Source organism: Anolis sagrei, chromosome X, assembly GCF_037176765.1.
Source record: "Anolis sagrei isolate rAnoSag1 chromosome X, rAnoSag1.mat, whole genome shotgun sequence".
In the NCBI taxonomy this organism is placed as follows: Eukaryota; Metazoa; Chordata; class Lepidosauria; order Squamata; family Dactyloidae; genus Anolis; species Anolis sagrei.
The window spans coordinates 23,157,587-23,176,977 of record NC_090034.1 but is presented as its reverse complement, the minus strand read 5'-3'; the positions used below and the strand labels follow the sequence as shown (position 1 = coordinate 23,176,977).

The following is a 19,391-nucleotide window of genomic DNA, read 5'->3' as shown; positions in this document are numbered from 1 at the left end:
AGGAGTACTTGCTTTTCCTAGATCCAAAGGCACTCAATCCCCAGCCATAGAATAAATGCGCTATATAAGTTCCTCCTGAGGAATGTGAAAAAGAAGCCACATAGAGTGGGAGAGGAGCAGAAAATTAGCTCCATGTTTTACTTTCATTGCAGCTGGAAAAAACCTTATAGGGCATTGGAAGGAATGGAGTAGAAAACTGTGGAGCACTTGGTCCATCCACTGCCTTTCCTTCACAATTGCATATGTATTGTGCATTATAACTTTTGTTTAATCCTACCTTTCAGTCAAAAGTCACCCTAGAGCAGGGATCCTCAAACTAAGGCCTGGGGGCCGGATGTGGCCCTCCAAGATCATTTACCCGGCCCTCGCTCAGAGTCAACCTAAGTCTGAAATGACTTGAAAGCACGCAACAACAACAATCCTATCTCAGCAGCCAAAAGCAAGCCAACCCTTCCCATTGAAATACTAATAAGTTTATATTTGTTAAAGTTGTTCTTCATTTTAATTATTGTATTGTTTTAAAGTGTTTTTGCACTACAAATAAGATATGTGCAGTGTGCATAGGAATTCATTCTTTTTTTTTCCAAATTATTATCCGGCCCTCCAACAGTTTGAGGGACTATGATCTGGTCCCCTGTTAAAAAACTTTGAGGACCCCTGGCCTAGAGCATGTTACAAGGGGCCACGATGGCACAACAGGTTAAACCGTTGAGCTGCTGAACCCTGTTCGAATCTGCAGGATGGGATGAGCAACCTATGTTAGCCCTAGCTCCTGTTAATAGCGGTTTGAAAACATGCTAATGTGAGTAAATCAATAGGTACTGTCTCAGTAGGAAGGCAATCAGGCACTCCATCCAGTCATGCCAGCCACACAACCAGGAGGTGTCTATTGACAACGCAGGCTCCTCTGCTTGGAAATGGAGATGATCACCTCCCCCAGAGCTGGAGATGAGCACCGCCTCTAGAGCCGGAGATGAAAGGGGAAGCCTTTGCCTTTGTCTGTGTATTTGTACTTAATTGTATCAAGGCATTGAATGTTTGCCTGTGTCTGTATATATGCTGTAATCTACTCTGAGTCCCCTTGGGGAGATAGGGTGGAATATAAATAAAGTGTTGTTGTTGTTGCTATCATCATCATCATCATCATCATGACAACTAGCAAAAACAAGAGAATCCTCATGCCCTAATTTAAAGCTAAAGATGTGAGACTTGCATGTGCTGCTCCCATGTCTAACTAGCTGTTACAAATGCAAGTACAACTGTAACATTGCAAAACTGGTGATCAAATATCACTAAGGACCAGTGCAAGCAAATGTAGCCTCAACATGTGAGAGAAAACAAAGACAAGAAGAGCAGCAGGAAGAAGATGAGCACTGGAACCATGAAAATGGGTTCTTAATGTATTATGGCCAATATGGGAGGCATTTGCTCAACAACCTCTGGCCCTCCAGATGCTTTTGAACTGCAGCTTCTGTGGTACTTTAGAAATGGCTATACTGGCTCAAGCTGAGGGGAACTCACATTCAGCAACATCTGGAGAGCCACTGCGTGATCAAGCCTGTGGTAGTCAGCCAATAATATTTCCTATGTGCATAATGCTCATGACCTCTGGATAATCCTCAAATCCAAATTATTTTTTTTATTGCTGCAACACATATGTGAAGAACAGAGCTTGAAAAGCCAGGTTTTGTAAAGCAGCAGCTGCCTTTTTGCAGATGAGTTGTGGAGTCATAGGAAAAGCTATATTTTCATTGGGTTTCTGAAATGCCACACACTAAATGTATGTTCTTTTAGGAAGCCCCCCCCCTCCTGTAGGTTCATGTTTCACCTGTGTTGCTTCACCCACACCTTGTGAAACATGGACAGTTTATTTGTTCCTACCGTTGCAGTTTTTCTAGAGGAAGGAGCTCAGAGCCAAGAGCAGAAGAAGATCACCTGTGCTTTGAGGGTCTAGGAATCCCAGGTGAGCTTTGAGATGGAGTCAACTGGGACAGACAGCTACGGTCTGTAAGAAGGGACCTCTCTACCTTCTTTACCTTCTTTTCCAGCAAAGCTTTGGGGAAACTCTTGCAGAGGAAGCCAACGGGTTTTGCCAGATGGCTGACCACATTGACCCCAACCATTCCGCCACCTTTAACTCTTCCTTAAGAAAACATGGAGCGATCCAGCCAATCCGTTTATGGTTTCCTCTTGTACAAACCATGTCCTTTGGCTGTAAACGTAGTCTTGTTTGGCTGGCCTCCTCTATTTTGACTGGATAGAGGGTACAGTATTGCTTTTATAGGTGTCTATAAAAGAGCCTTTAGAATGTAGATTTTTTTCATGGAGATGGTACAAAAAGAGGAGGGGGAACCCCTAAATCAGGAAAAAGGATGTTGGAAATAGCAACCTTCTACAAGCCTCCTATACTAGTTATTTGTTATGTATATAATTCAGACTGCTTACTATATTGTATATTACCTTGGGTACCCGGCATTGCCTGGGTTATTTGAAAAAGTAATTTTTAATTGTGCAAAATACATCATGTTGTGGATTACATACAGATGACATAATGCCAAGTTAACCCTGAGAAAATCCATCAGTGCTGAAAGTTTGTTATGTTGGGCAAGTTTGCTCTAGATGCATCATCAGTGGGGCTCAGTGTGTTCTCTGGCTGGAGGATAACCTACAACTTCCACTATGGAGAGTTAGTCCCCTCAAACCTCTCCAGTAGGTTCAGTTGGCCATGGGGGTTCTGTGTGCCAAGTTTGGTTCAGGAAAGGAAAGTCAGTTTTCCCCAAACCCCTCCAGTAATCAAATTTCAACATATCAGGTATGTGTGTCAAGTTTTGTCCAGAACCATTGGTGTTTGGGTTCATGGAGCTCTCTGGATGTAGATGAACTAGAACTCCCCCAAATCAAGGTGATTTTTCCCCAAAGACCTCCAATATTTTTTGCTGGTCATGGGGGCTCTGTGTACCAAGTTTGGTCCAATTCAATCATTGGTGGAGTTCATAGTGCTCATTGATTGCAGGTGAACTATAAATCCCAGTACCTACAACTCCAAAATGTCCAGGCCAACCCCTCAAAACTCACCGGTATTCGAATTCGGGCATATTAGGTATGGACGCCAAGTTTGATCTAGATCCATCATTGTTTGGGTTCATAGTGCACTTTGGATGTAGGTGAACTACAACTCCTACAAACCCCTCCAAATACCCCCAAGTATTTTTTGTTGGCCATGGGGGTTATGTGTGCCAAGTTAATTCCAGGTCCATTGTTGGGGGAGTTCAGAGTGCTCTTAGATTGCAGGTGAACTAATCATGGTGAATCCTCCCCAAACTTCTCTAGTATGTTCAGTTGCTGATCAATTCCTCTGTTTGCTGTGTGCCATAGAAAAGAATAGGAAAAGGTTATAGGAGAGGCAGTAGGTAGGGCCATGCACATTTCACACCAGCTGAGTGAGTAAGAAACACTGGGATGTCTGTGGTGGAGGAAACACAAAGAATCTAGGATGAAATTGTCCCCTTCACTTGGGTAGTGGGCACTGCAGTATTGTGTTTGTGGAGGACAATGGCAGGGCTTTTATACATGTTTACGGTGCTCTCTATAACCTGCAATGTCATTGGCGGGAGGGCCATTGGTGTCTCCAAAGTAGTGGGAGTTATAACTATTTGTGGAAGCAGGAGCCTGTGGACATCCCAGCCATACGTACATATTTTCACTTTTGTTATGTATATAGATGTGTGTGTTGGTATGCAGTTTTTTTTCTTAACTCCATGTTGTGTGAGTGACTGCAGACCATGTGGCCAGATCTGGGACTATGCAGATCTCAGACTCTATTTTAGAAAGACAGGCACCATTAGGCTCTCAGACTGTAGAGACTTAATTAGACTCCAGAAGGGTGCTTTAGATTTTGGACTGTTGATTCTAAGAAATATGTCCTGTGTTATCTGCTCAAAAAACTATTTCAAATCCTATCTGTAACTGGATTGATACCTGTATGCTGAATACATGAAGTTTGTAAGTAAAACAACCGTGTTACTTTAAATGAAGACTAATTATTTTTGTCTCTTGAGAGCATGATTTAAATCAAGATGTTTTAAGGGAGAGCAGATGTTTTTGAGCAACTGAAATAACACTTCTGATACTCTGCTGTTTTTTGTGCATTGACATATCTTTGTTCCTAACAGTTCAAAGAGATATCCAGGTATATCAGTCTAACAGCTGAAAAACCTAATTTGCCTTCTTTGTTATATTATACAATGGTTTAGGTGGAAAACAAGCCTGCTCCATCTTGAATATGACATCTTTCCAAATATTTTAATGTGGTTATCATAAATGTCCCTTCTCCAGGCTAAACATAATCTGCTTCTCACAATGTATGGCTAACTTAGAACTTATATAGCTGGAAGGCCATAACTGGGCTAGAACACATACTTTGCATGGTGCAAGGCTCCAGGAAAAATCTCTGACACCTCCAATTGTATTACATAACACAATTTTTGTTCCTGGGTTATAAATGCCAATTCCTAATTGGTTGTATCATAAACACATGAAAAGAGTTTGGTGGTGCAATGGTTTAAATCTTGTGCTGCTGAACTGCTGACCTAACGGTTGGCAGTTCGAATCCGTGAGATGAGGTGAGCTCCCATCTTTCAGCTCCAGCTCCTGTCAACCTAGCAGTTCAAAAATATGCAAATGTGAGTAGATAAATAGGTACCGTTTTGGCGGGAAAAGCAAAGAGATTGCTCCAAGCAATCTTGCTGGCCACACAACCAGGAAGTGACAACATAGGCTTGAAAATGGAGAAAAACACCTTGGCTTGAAAATGGAGAAAAACACCTCCTCAGAGCCAGAGATGAGACCACCTCCAGAAGCTGGAAATGAAAGGAGAAGCCTCTACCTTTGTTTGTGTTTGTGTGTCTCAACACACAAAGGCAATGAATGTATGTAAATGCTGTAATCTGCTCTGAGTTCTCTAGGGGAGAAGGATGGAATATAAATAAAGTTTATTGTATTATATTGTACAACCAATGGATGGTAGAAAAGCCTCCCATATTTAGCAAAAGGACTGCAGCACTTTGGGGATATGAAAAGCAGTCCAAAGAATTTAGAACCATTCTAAGGCTATATAATTTTGAGACGTAAAAATCATAGAATCATAGATTTGGAAGGGACCTTGTGGGCTATCCAGTCCAACCCCCTGCCAAGAAGCAGGAAGATCACATTCATAGCACTTCCGACAGATGGCCATCCAGCCTCTGCTTAAAGCCTCAAAAGAATGAGCCTCCACCACACTCCTGGGCAGAGAGTTCCACTGTTGAACGGCTCTTACAGTCAGGAAGTTTTTCCTAATGTTCAGGTGGAATCTCTTTTCCTGTAGTTTGAAGCCATTGTTCCGCATCCTAGTCTCCAGGGCAGCAGAAAACAAGCTTGCTCCCTCCTCCCTGTGGCTTCCTCTCACATCTTGATACATGGCCATCATGTCTCCTCTCAGCCTTCTCTTCTGAAGGCTAAACATGCCCAGCTCTGTAAGCCGTTCCTCATGGGGCTTGTTCTCCAGACCCTTGATCATTTTAGTCGCCTTCCTCTGGACACATCTCAGCAACAAGATGTTATTGGGAAGGCAGTGCTTGCAAATGAAATACTATCACTAATTTAAGCATTCAGAGACCTCAAAGTTCAGATTTCAATGTTTCCCCATCCGCTAAAGTCAGTGGTTCTCAACCTGTGGGTCCCCAGGTGCTTTGGCCTACAACTCCCAGCCAGTTTAACAGTTATCAGGATTTCTGGGAGTTGAAGGCCAAAACATCTGGGGACCCACAGGTTGAAAACCACTGGCTTAAGTGGTAACCTTGCAGTAAAACACAGACATCTCATGAACGAACAGCAGCCGTTTCTGGATGCCATATCTCAATACCACCCTAAACCTTTTCCTTCTCCTGGACACACAGAGAACCCAGACACAGACAGGTACGAGACAGTCTTGTCACACCTTAGAGACTAACCGATTTATTGTGGCATTAAGTGTATAAGGATTAGAGTCCAACCGCATCAGGTGGCAAATACAGACCCATACACAATACTCAGAGGTACAGAGAGAGGAAGAAACCTGTCAACCGTGGAGGCCAAAGGCCCTGAAATGCAGAGTCAAGCCCACTGTTTGCAATACATCTTCTAATCCATGAAATTGCCATGTAAGCATTGCCTCCTTCCGTTTAACCGTTGCATTTATTTGCAGGTAATGAAACTAGGAAAGGGTGTCTTGTTCTTTGCCTTGAGTGGCAGGATGTCTTGGACCAGCACTGGAGGTTAGCCATGCCTGACTCCAAGCCTCTTTGGGCTAAAAGGGGAATTTGGAGGGGCAAAAGCTTCCAGCGAGCAGGAAACAGCTACCATTATTGGAAGGAAGACCGCCAACGGCGAAAAAGGGGTGACATGATGAAACGTGGATTTTTGTCCCTGGAAAAATGAAGCTGAAACTTTCCAGAGAGAATAGTGATCTCAGTCTTCATGAACAGAAGGGATGAAAGCACTGCTGACCAATAAGTTAGGTCACCTGTCAAGCTCAAGATCCACGGGCCGAATCTGACCTGCCATGTCATTCTATGTGGCCCTCCTCCAGATGCTGGACTATAACTTCCATATTCCTCATCATTAGGCAACATGACCAGAGCCAATGGGATATGGAATACAGGAACATTTGGAAGGCTGCATTTTGTACTCTTTAGTCTGGAGAGTGGAGTTTGGATTGAGATGCAAGGCTTGTGGGCGTGATGCCTGACTTTAAAATGTCCTTGAATCTTTCCCCATCCCCAGACCCACAAATGCTGTTGGGTTGCAAATCCCATCATCCCCAGTCCAGATGGCAGATAATCAAAAGTGATGGGAGCTGTCAATCAATAACATCTAAGGAGCAATACTGGGTAAAAACTAAAGAGCACTGACCAACTATGTAAAAGAAACACTATAGTTGACCATCTGTATCCATGGAGTCTCCATCCACGGAGACAGCAATGAGGCTGATATGGCTCTTGATGGAAATGGGTTTAACATCCCTGAGTTAGGCGAATCAGTTATAAACATGTCACTGGGTTGCTGTGAGTTTTCCAGGCTGTCTGGCCATGTTCCAGAAGCATTCTCTCCTGACGTTTCACCCACACCTATGGCAGGCATCCTCAGAGGTTGTGAGGTCTGTTGGAAACTAGGCAAGTGAGGCTTATGTATCTGTGGAATGTCCAGGGTGTGGGAAAGAACTCTTGTCAGTTGGAGGCAAGTGTGAATGTTGCAATTGGCCACTTTGATTAGTTCCAAATGGCTTAGCAGCTTCAAAGCCTAGCTGCTTTCTGCCTGGGGGAATCCTTTGTTGGGAAGTGTTAATTAGTCACTTATGAAGATATGTCCTATTAACCCCACCATTACATTTTAAAAAAATATGCAGAGATAGCATAATTCCTGTATCCGCATTTCAGTTATCCATGTCTGACAAAATAGGTTTGGTCCTCCCAACTGAATCTGTGATATTCTTGGCCAAAAGTCCATTTCAATAGGGGTGACTTTTGTCCGCAGTTTCACACATCCGTCCGCAGTTTCACACATCCATCCGAAGTCCAGGAACATATCACTTGTAAATAGTGGGGGCTGTGTTTCTAAAAGGAGACCTTAGCCCAGGCCTGGGCAAACTTTGGCCCTCCCAAAGTTTGCCCAGCTTAAGCAGCTGAGGGGGAAAAGGAAGGGGCCTGAAGCTGTTAGGAATTGTGGGAGTTGAAGTCCAAAACACCTGGAGGGCTGAAGTTTGCCCAGGCCTGCTTTAGCCCCTCTGCTTACAATCTACAAAGGCAAAACATGTCCCTTGGAATAATGGCTTTAGTCACATCCAAACGTATGCATATTTGATCAACAGAGCAATAGAAACTCCATGATGAATTGACCAAGAACTCTTTCATTGATCTGAAAAATGCTTCCTGAAAAAAATAATGGGCAAATGTTTTTTACAAAGTTAAATAATTCTCCATTATATTTTGAGTTTATGTTTCCTCTCTTGCTCAAAGCCTTGGAACGATGCTGCCTCTGGTGCATTTCAGAGGATGTCAAAGGGCTTCCAAAGTTCTCGCTCTCTACTTCTCTGTGTCCAATGGCTGTGACACTCTTCTGGCGTGTGGATTTACTTTGCTTTATGTCTCTTCGCTACAACCATTCCATGCATTACAAAAGCAATTAGAACGAAATAATTTGGAGCCCAGGACTTTGCTTTGCAAGCTAGGAATGAAAGCAGGCCCACATTCCTTCCACACAAAAATCCACACCTGGCTACCCTAAATCTTCATTCCAACAGTATAATTTAAACCGTATTGTGACTATTGTTATCAAGTTTGGAGTAAGAAATCCTGGTTGGATCTACTGTAAATGACTGAACGATCCACAAATAGAACCTGAACTTGGTTGCTGTGAGTTTTCTGGGCTGTCTGGCTATGTTCCAGAAGCATTCTCTCCTGAAGTTTCTTCCGCATCTATGGCAGGCATCCTCAGAGGTTTTGAAATCTGTTAGAAACTAGGCAAGTGAGGTTTATATATCTGTGGGAAGTCCAGGGTGGGAGAAAGAATTCTTGTTTGAATGTTGCAATTGGCCACCTTGATCAGTATTCAATAGCCTGGCAGCTTCGAAGCCTGGTTGCTTCCTGTCTGGGGAATCCTTTGTTTGGAGGTGTTAGCTGGCCCTGATTGATTTCTGTCTGGAATTCCCCTGTTCTTTGAGTGTTGCTCTTTATTTACTGTCCTGATTTTAAAGATTTTTAAAAATACTGGTAGCCAGATTTTTTTCATTTTCATGGTTTACTTCTTTCTATTGACATTGTGCACATGCCTGTGGATTTTAATGGCTTCTCTGTGTAGTCTGACATGGTGGTTGTCAGAGTGGCCCAACATTTCTGTGTTCTCAAATAATATGCCATGTCCAGGTTGATTCATCAGGTGCTCTGCTATGGCTGACTTCTCTGGTTGAATTAGTCTGCAGTGCCTTTCATGTTCCTTGATTAGTGTTTGGGCAATGCTGTGTTTGGTGGTCCCTATGCAGACTTGTCCACAGCTGCATGGTATATGGTAGACTCCCACAGAGGTGAGAGGGCCAGCTAACACTTCCAAATAAAGAATTCTCCCCGACAGGAAGCAGCCAGGTTTGAAGCTGCAAGGCTATTCAATGCTAATCAAGGTGGCCAATTGCAACATTCAAACAGACAAGAGTTTTTTATCCCACTCTGGACATTCCACAGGTATATAAACTTCACTTACCTAGTTTCCAACAGAACTCACAACCTCTGAGGATGCCTGCCATAGATGTGGGTGAAATGTCAGGAGAGAATGCTTCTGGAGCATGGCCATACAGCCCAGAAAACTCACAGCAACATGGTGTTTCTGGCCATGAAATCTTTTGACAACAAAAACAACCTGAATGATCTTTTCCTCACTTTGAGTAATTGACTTTCATAGGTAACCCTCTGGACTGGGCTTGGATTACAGTGATCTAGAAGTCCCAGACAGCATGACCTCCCTCGGAGGTGTACTTCACAAAAGTAACTTTTCTAAGCTCTCCCATTGGGATTCTAGGTCCAAAAAGCAAGTTTGCCAAGCTCTGTCTCTGGAATCCTGGAAGCTGTTGTTGAAAAACATAATGTTGCCAAGCTCAGCCTCTGGAATTTGGCAGAACCAAAGGAATAGAGGAAAGGATTAAAACAAGGTGAAATCTCAAGAAGAGAAAAACAATCCTGCCCAGAGAAGGTCTGGGCTGTCTTCTTCCAAGAGTCTTCAATTAACTGGCCCTGTCAGATGTTTCCTTCACTTTGCTCCTTGTTAAAGGTTTGTCGTTACTGTGCTACTCCTAATAATAAACACTTAAAAAAAAGACCCATGCTCTCATGCACACATCCTCCCAACCCACACACGCGCACAAAGGAACCGTTGCCAAAATATACACTATACACAGGTGAGTCCATCTGTTCACATGACCTGTATCTGTACAGAGTCTCTTGGAAAAGTCTGCAGTGTGAAGTTCGCAGGAAACCAATGGGCCAAGAGAGGTGGGAAGCAGGCGTGAACAGACGTGAGCCCGAGCCGATCATGGTTTCAAGCACTTCCCCTTTTTCTCCCGCCGCTGCAGTTTCCGCAGGCGACGGGTCCAAGCATCCCGCCATTGGATGACCAAGCTGTTCTTGTCGGCCATTAGTCCTGGTCGGTCAGTGGGGTTTTCACTAATGCCCATGACCAAGTATTTCCTGCTGATTTGGATCTTGGGGCATTTGCACGCCAAGTCTTTCATGTGGATCCACAAGAAGTTGTCCCCTCGTTTCACCCGCTCATCCCGGACCTTGTAGACGGAAAGGATGTTGACAGTGAATTTGGCCCAGCTGGCCACCGTCTCCATGTCTAAGACATTGACTTGGACAACTAAAGAGAAAGAGAGAGAAAAGAGTAAAGATGGGATGTAAATCAAATACATGAACAAACAAATACACAAATAAATACTATTTCAATCACAGAATCATAGAATCATAGTTGGAAGAGACCTCGTGGGCCATCCAATCCAACCCCATTCTGCCAAGAAGCAGGAAAATCACATTCAAAGCACCCCTGACAGATGGCCATCCAGCCTCTGTTTTAAAGCCTCCAAAGAAGGAGCCTCCGCCACACTCTGTGGTAGAGATTCCACAGCTGAGCAGCTCTCACAGTTAGGAAGTTCTTCCTAATGTTCAGGTGGAATCTCCTTTCCTGTAGTTTGAAGCCTTTGCTCCATTGTATCCTAGTTTCCAGGGCAGCAGAAAACAAGCCTGCTCTCTCCTCCCTATGAGTTCCCCTCCCATCTTGATACATGGCCTTCATCATGTCTCCTCTCAACTGTTCCGTCTCCCAGGAGCATGGGGTTTGCATTACCTTTTAGTTGCTGGAAACAGCCTCTCCTTGTGTTTATCCCAGGCTGCTGCAGCCTTTGCTAGGCCTAAAAGGTTAGCCGACAGAGGCAGGAAAGCCAGTTTGCAGGCTCTCTGCAATGATTGGCCAAAGAGTAGCTCTTTGGGCCCACCCCTGTTTCCAGGGTAGAAGCATCCATTTTGGAGGTCTCCCTGCCCCTTCAGTCTTAAGGAAGAATCCATGATGTGCTGTTGGCAGACAGGTACCTCCAAAGATACCATTGTAAAAACAATTGAGACCTATAGATAGATAGATAGATAGATAGATAGATTTATTGAGTAATTGAGTCATAGATAGAAAACGATTGAGTTTGATTGAGTTATTTAGTTAGAGATAGATAGATTAAAAGATAACTATTTAGATAGTTATAGAGGATTATCTAGATAGTTATAGATACCCTTTTTGGAGAAAGTTATACCCTTTTTGGAGAAAGATTGCCTCAACTACTGAACACCAATTGACTGTTTGTTTTGTAATATTGATAAGCTGAGCCAAGTCTACCAGGACTTCGTGAATAAATACCCTGTTTAATGTTTCAAACTTGAAGTGAACTCAGTTATTCAAGAAAACTCAATCTTCTAAAGAAAGACCCCAGCAGTTCACCCAGACCTAGATAGCAGCACATCAAAGTTTTATTTTAAAGCGTCTGGGCGTAATGGCACACAACCTTCTCTTTTGCAGGCTAAACATGCCAAGCTCTTTAAGCCACTCCTCATAGGGCTTGTTCTCCAGAACCTTGATCATTTTAGTCACCCTGCTCTGGACACATTCCAGCTTGCCAACATCTTCCTTAATTTTGGTGCCCAGAATTGGACACAATATTCTAGGTGTGGTCTGACCAAGCCAGAATAGAGGGGTAACATGACTTCCCTGGATTTTCAGTTACCAGAAGAGAGATTATTCCCTGAAATATACAGTTGAAAGAGGCCACATCAAGTCCAATTCTCTGCTCAGTGCTGGATCTCCACCTAAAGCAGTGGTTCCCAACATGTGGTCCGTGAATCACCAGTGGTCCGCAAGAACTAAATTATGGTCCGTGGCCTCACCGTTACGACACCATTGCAATGAGAGCAACTGATATTGCAAAATCCTGTTATAGTGCTGAGGCTTATTAAATACGGTTTTCTGTAGGCGAGCAGATGGTGACTACTGGATGGAATATGTTCTGTATCAGAAACTAGAGCTGATATGGCCTAACCAATGCAATTTTCTGAATCACCACCGCAAATAAGCAAACTAAATCTAAAGTTGATCAAAAATTGATTCATAACCCTTTTGGAACTAATGTTGGAGAGTAGTCCCTGGTCAAAGTGGTCCCTGGTCAAAAAAACATTGGGAACCACTGAGCCAAAACATTCCTATCAAGGAGCTGTCCAGCATATTGTTGAAAATGCCCAGTTCTCTAGGCAATTGGTTCTTTATAATGTTTAATACAAATCTGGCCTGCTCCCTTTTCACTGTGGTAGTCCTTGACTCCAAACTATATTACAATATATTGTCGAAGGCTTTCATGGCCAGAATCACTCAGTTCTTGTGGGTTTTTTCGGGCTATATGGCCATGTTCTAAAGGCATTTCTCCTGACGTTTTGCCTGCATCTAGAGGTCACCTCTGAGGATGCTTGCCATAGATGCAGGTGAAACGTCAGGAGAAATGCCTCTAGAACATGGCCATATAGCCTGAAAAAACCCACAAGAACTGAGTATATTACAATAGTCACAATACACTTTAAATTATACTGTCGGAATGAAGATTTAGGGTAGCCAGGTGTGGATTTTTTTTATAAAAATCCACACCTGTCCCAAATGCACTTTGTTAGAGACTAGGATTGTCTGCACATTGCACCTACCTCCAAAAAACCTCTACATACCTCCTGTCAAGTTCAGCACTTTTAAATTTTGTCCATTACATTTGTCCTGGCCTTTTAGATTTTAAATGCATCATGTGTCATTGTTTTTAGGGTTTTATTGTCTTTGCTTGATGTTTTATTATTTGCTTATGAGTTTTACTGTTATATTTGTATGTTGTTGTTGTTGTTGCGGCCTTGGCCTTTGTAAGCCACATCGAGTCCTTCGGGAGATTTTGCGGGGTATAAATAAAGATAATAATAATAATAATAATAATAATAATAATAATAATAAAGTACAATCATGTTAGTCCTCAGTTCTTTCTTTACCAAACCTAAAAGCTCCTTCAACCCTTTTTACTTATGTGTTGCTCTTTATACTCCTTTTCATTCTTGTCGCCCTTTTCTGAACCTGCTCCAGCTTGTCTCTACCCTTCTTTAAATGAGGTTGGCTTCCGTATTCTTCTGAAATTGGGAACTGACATACTCTAGATGAGGCCAGATCAGCGAGGAATGTAGCGGGAGTATTACCTCCCTCCACTTGGAATCATTGCTTCTATTCATGTAGACCAAAGCATTGTTCTTTGCTGCAGCATCCTGCTCCTGGCTCATGTTCAACTTACACCCAACAATAATGCCAAGGTCCTTTTGCAAAGTGAAGGAAATACACTTTGGGGGCTATATGAAGATGGTAAATCATTTACGGCTATCTCATCTCCACTATTTCTCGACCCAGCTACTGTTTCATTCTTGCTGCATGATGGCTTTCTCATGGTTTTATGATGTTTGCCTTACACTGAACCTTTGCAAAATCCAATGGATGGAAAAGCAGGGTGTGAATGCTTAGAGAGAAATAGATGGCTGCTATCTGAGCACAACTATCTGGGAAGGTCGTTGTGGCTTTGCCGAACCTTTCCCTTTTTTCCCTTGCTCCTTTCATCCCCACCATTGCCACCCCTTCTCACGGCCATCTGACACCCGCTTCTCCTCCCGTTCCTTTCCACCTTGCCAAAAACATCTTTTCTGCAGGAGCCAAGGGCTTCCTGTGGAAGATCAATCACAGACCTCCGTGGCTTCAGGGATCCTCCCTCTGCTCCAAAGAGTGAATGTGCTTGTGTCAGGGTGATTAACAACCCTGCCGTCAGGATGTCCTGAGCCCCAATTTCACACACTCTCACACACACTCTATCCCATTCAAGCCTGCACACCTTGCAAAACAAGCCGAGAAAGAGAGAGAAAACGTCCCTTTTAACATATTTGGCAGACAGGGAGGGTCTGGAAGTGGGGCTGAGAACGAGAGAAGGCACACAGTGTTTTCTTAGCTTTGGTGTATGAGGATTTTGAACGGGGGAACAAAGTGAGATGGGCGGTTGCTGGAGCTGCTATGGGTTGTGAAGAGGGAAGGGGGGAGAACGTGTGCATGATGTGGCAAGGACAGGGAAAGTGTGGAAGATGCCTTTACTTCACTTATGACAATCTAGGATCCTCTGTGGACCTCATCCCATGAGAGAGGGGAAAGTGGGGAGAAGCGGGGGGAAACGGAAGAAACCGTCTTACTCCATTTCCTCCCTTTGATGTCCATTTTCTGGGAAATTCAGCCACTGCATGTCTTTTTCCCCATCAAGGTCTATCTTTCCCCCACTTTCTCCAGTATTCTTCCATTTGGAGGTAGGTAACAATGATAGCTAGTAACCTGCTGATAACACTTGACTTCTCAAAATACATTTTAGGCTCTGTTTCCATGTGCTGTGGAAACAAAGTCTGCGAATGCCTTTATGCAATGTGATGGCATCTGTGAGACTCCCGTTGGACTACATTTCCGAAGCACATTGAAATGGAGCACAGAAAGCATGAGATGAGGTCCTTGATCACCCATTCACTTGTTCTGCTGATATCTTTGTTTAGAATTGGATCAGCAGGAATTGCCTTCATATAACAGTTCCCCAGCAAGATTAGACAGGCACCCACACTGTCCTCCTTCTGGGAGGAATTGAAGACTTGGATGTTTGGACAAGCCTTTGAGAATGTCTAGTCACAATGGAACACAATCAATGACACAGCACTACACTTTCGTCCCATGCCCTTGCTCGTTAGCTACAATTTGCACAATTCATTCCTCTGTTATTGTGTACAGTTGGCCAGGTTTCATGACAGTTCTCGCCATAGGTTTTTGGACGCTGTTTTTCAGTTTAAAGTATTGTTTTATATGCTTTTGGTTTTATTCTGTATTGTATTCTGTGTTTACTTTATGCAATCTTTTAGGCACATTGTGCCATATGTAAGCTGCCCTGAGTCCCTTTGGGGAGATGGAGGCGGGGTACAAAAATAAAGTTATTATTATATTATGTTATTATTATTCCTGCTCACTTAACACAAGCGTCCCATCCTATTATCCTGAAGGCAGCTACAACCAGTTCTGATACACAGTGTTCCCTCACTTATTGCAGGGATTCTGTTGCAGGACCACCCGCAATAAGTGAAAATCCACAAAGTAGGGGGACTATATTAATTTAAATATTTATACATTATTTTATATATTTTATGTATTTTTTCTTACCCATGCAATTCCTGGCCATGCAGACCCTGGCAGAGCCTCCAGAGCCACGCAGGCAGCAGCAGGCTAGGGAGGCAAGCCTTCCCCACTGCACCTCAGGCTGCCACACTTCTGGGGTCCCTGGCCTCCACTGGACATAAATAATTTATATTGTATATTTAAAAAACCCGCGAAACAGCGAGTCTACTAAAAGTGAACCGCAAAGTAGCAAGGGAACACTGTAACTTGAATTAAGGAAGTGATCAGTCTGGCAGGTGTCAGTTGCTCAAATTTTAGGGAGCTTGGCTTTTTTGCCAGTTGGCTTTCATCTTCAGGACAATCATTGCCAGGGAATACATTGGAATTATATTGAACCCACTACACATCTCGACATGCTTACCTAAAATCAACACATTGAATGCTCAAAGCTTATATCTGGATCTGACTTATTCTAGGATCGCTAGTGAATTATCTTTCACCAGGCATGATTTTGAGGAACCAGAACCTCCAACACAGAGGATTGGTCAATAACCAGATTATGTGCGAAGATGTGGTCCACAAGACTTTCGTCATTGGCAAAATAGGAGGAAGAGTGGTACAAGCTGTAATGGAGACCTACTTTAGAAATATGGAGCCATTTCAATGAGTCCATCAGTAGTTAGCAGAAAATAGCATTATCCATTATTCCAAGGTCATGGAAGGAATATTCCAGTCTCCACCTCACAGATGAAGCAGGTAGTATTTGTGTTTAATGACTCTGCAAGTGCAAAAACCGCTTGTTTCATCTGTGGGGTGCATCTTTGGCAACATGTCTCTAACACAGGCATGGGCAAACTTTGGCCCTCCAGGCGTTTTGGACTTCAACTTCCACAATTCCTGGCCTCAGGTCCTTTCCTTTCCCCCTCAGCTGCTTAAGCGGCTGAGGGGGAAAAGGAAGGGGCCTGAGGCCAGGAATTGTAGGAGTTGAAGTCCAAAACACCTGGAGGGCCAAAATTTGCCCATGCCTGCTCTAATATTTCCCAAAGCAGTTGTACACCACAGGCCCCATTGCAGCCCTCCTGAATGTTGTCAATGAGACATACCTTGTGGATTGCGTATTGTAGGTCTTTCTAAGTACAAGCATGGAATGGCCTGTAATGTATATGTGACTTCTTTTTTCATTATGGCATCCTGTATATTTTTGATAATATTCTTTGTTATCATATGCACTTCTTTGCTTGAATGTCTCCTCCTATCCTGCTGTTCTGCAGTTGGCATTTTGCTTGCTTTGAAATTTAATTTGCTTCTCACCAAAGTATCCATTTTAGCCAGGTGATTAGATTATTCCTGTGTTGACGTGGAGTTCCCTTTTGTGGTTCTCTTATGGGAACAATCATGATTGGGGATTGCATTTCAGACTATACCATTACACATGCATAACAGGGTTCTAAAATTGGAAGGGAGAAGAACCTGAAGAGTTAGTCCCATTTCTGATGAGTGAACCTTCCACCTGAGGATTGCGGGGAGAGCTACTACTTACCGTAATCTTTCTTGCAATACTTTTTCATGTTGATTTTGTAGTTGCCCTTGGCTGGCTTGCAGTATGAATCACAGTCTGCAGAACAGAAAAGAAATGAAATTAGAAGACAAATACAAACCAAGAGATAGCAAAACTACCAATATGTTGCTGGCTTTGTTTTCTTCTGCAGGGATGCACACTACATCAGTTGCTATTGGATTTATACAAGGATAACTTTGAATTTTATTGTATGTTTAGTTTTTTGATTGCATTTTATTAATGCTGTAAAGACAAACTGTATTTTACTTTGATGCATTGTGCTTTCTTTGTGTTCATGGAATGGTTTTGTTACCATTGGAGCAATAAAATCTTTGTCTGGCCTGACTGAGAGCCAGAACATTAATTCCTGTTCTGTTCCTAATGCAAGGAGCGTGCTGAGAAAGTATTGTCCCTTCTTCAAAGACACATCCATTATGATTATTCTTGAATTGTCAGATCATGACAAATTAGCCAGAGTGTAGAGCACATCATCTCATTCTGAATAATGATCTTGTCCATTATTAGTTGGAGTTGCTTGCTTGCTGCTCGTACAATCCTGGATATAATCCACATTGCATTATATGGCAGTGTAGATGAGGCCAGAGTAAAGTGGCTGCCACAAGCAACAAACTATTACCTTTTTGATTTAGGATAATTGTTGCTACACTTTTCCCAACAACAAGATATTTATGTGATTTTCTATCCAATGAAAAAAGAGATTATTCCCCTACAGCAGTGGTTCCCAACCATTTTTTGGAGCAGGGATCACTTTGATTTTTTTGTTGTTAGCCAGGACCACAAGGTTGTGGGAATTGAAGTACAAAACACCCAGAGGGCCAAGGTTTGCCCATGTTTGGTGTACATGCAACTTACAACCCTGAGAGACAACGGTTCAAATTATTGTCTGGTCATAGAAGCCCAAGGTTATCTAGCACAGGGTCACACTCTCTCAGCCCCAAAGAAAGGCAACAGCAAACCCCTTCTGAACAAATCTTGCCAAGAAAAATCCATGATAGGCTTGCTATAAGTTGGAAACAACAGGAAGGCACACAATAACAATGGCAAACAACCCTTCCAAAGCACCTCTGCCCACTTCTGGCCTTCTCCTTGCTCCTGTCCTGTTCCCAAACCCCAAAAACAACTAGAGCTGGTGTGTATTGGGGGGCTCTCTGTGCATGCTCTGAGGTGCCCTCCACTTTCTTGCTCACTGCTGGGCCTCTGCATGCTTGGCATTGAGGAGGAGGCAGTTGAGGCAGTGCCAGAATCGGAAACGTGTGAGCAGTATTGAGCCCCTCTGCATCAACAGGTGCAGCACCCCATGCCTCCACCACCTGAACTTCTGCTGCCCGCCACATCTTCTGCCAGGGTGGAAATATGGGCTGGGTCCTCTATCACTAGGCCAGCCAGTATGGGTCTGTTGCTGCCTTACTCCCTCTTTCAGTCCGATCCAAAAAGAGACCCGTGCTGAAACCAACTCCTAAGGTTCCACGCTGCTCCGCTCACTTGTTTAAAACTAGGAACTCATTTGCCTCACCTTCGGCAGCTCCCTTTCTCTTTGCAGCTTAAATGAATAAGGGTTTAAAATGTTTAACATTTCACAGACCATATTTTAGTTGGGTTGTTGCAGGTTTTTCGGGCTATATGGCCATGTTCTAGAAGCATTCTCTCCTGATGATTCATCTGCATCTATGGCAGGCATCCTCAGAGGTTGTGAGGTCTGCCATAGATGCAGGCAAAACATCAGGAGATAATGCTTCTAGAACATGGCCATACAGCCTGAAAAACCTACAACAACCCTGTGATTCAGGCCATGAAAGCCTTCGACAATACCTATTTTAGTTTTTGCGGACCACTGGTGGTCCATGGACCACAGGTTGGGATCCACTGCCTTACAGGAAAGCAACCTCTCCCATGCTTTGTTGCCTTTTCTTCTCCATTTCATTGTACCACAATCTCACCAGGACAGCTCAGGAGTTATTGAATGCAGTTCCAACCAAAGAATCAAAAGTCTCCTCTTCCATCATTCCCCAGTTGCCCTGCCATGGTTACTATTTGCTAAATAAATGATTCAGTTTTACTTGATGCTTGCTTGATTCCAGAGAGGTTGGTGAACAATGCACATCACTTTTTCTGAGCTGGTATCTTTCTGGCATAGTCCAGCACCAAAGGGGGCTTGAGACACATTTCCTCATATCTCTTGTGGGGCAACAACAACAAAAGAAGACAAGGGATAAGGCATTTCTTGCTGCCATCTACAATGGATTTCCTGGTCCTGACGTAAATACCTGACTTTCCAAAGGCTCAGTCTGTATCCCTCCGAAGCCAGCTCTCCTCCTTCCTTGGCCATCCTCCAAGATCCCTTCTCCCATTCCCACACGAACTTTATGTGAGCAATAAAAGGGAGGCCGAAGGGGGGCTTCTCCCTCTCTGCTTTTGGCTGCTCCCTGCCATCTTCTTTGAACATCTCAATTTGCCTCTCGCCAAAGTTTCCACTTTGGCTGTCTTTTTTCCTTCCACGACTAAACCCGCCATCACT

At 43.4% G+C, this 19,391-nt stretch overlaps 1 protein-coding gene across 1 annotated transcript in view; it reads right to left on the bottom strand.

The window, feature by feature from the left end:
* Nucleotides 1-5,978: 5,978 nt before the first annotated feature.
* Nucleotides 5,979-19,391, bottom strand: part of LOC132781878 (netrin-3) — a 97,736-nt gene continuing 84,323 nt past the window's right edge. The window contains exons 6-7 of the mRNA XM_060786405.2: nt 16,838-16,912; nt 5,979-10,422 (exon numbers count right to left, since the gene is read on the bottom strand). Coding sequence (XP_060642388.2) covers nt 10,094-10,422; nt 16,838-16,912 — 404 coding nt within the window. The 3' untranslated portion in view covers nt 5,979-10,093. The remainder of the gene's footprint in view (nt 10,423-16,837; nt 16,913-19,391) is intronic.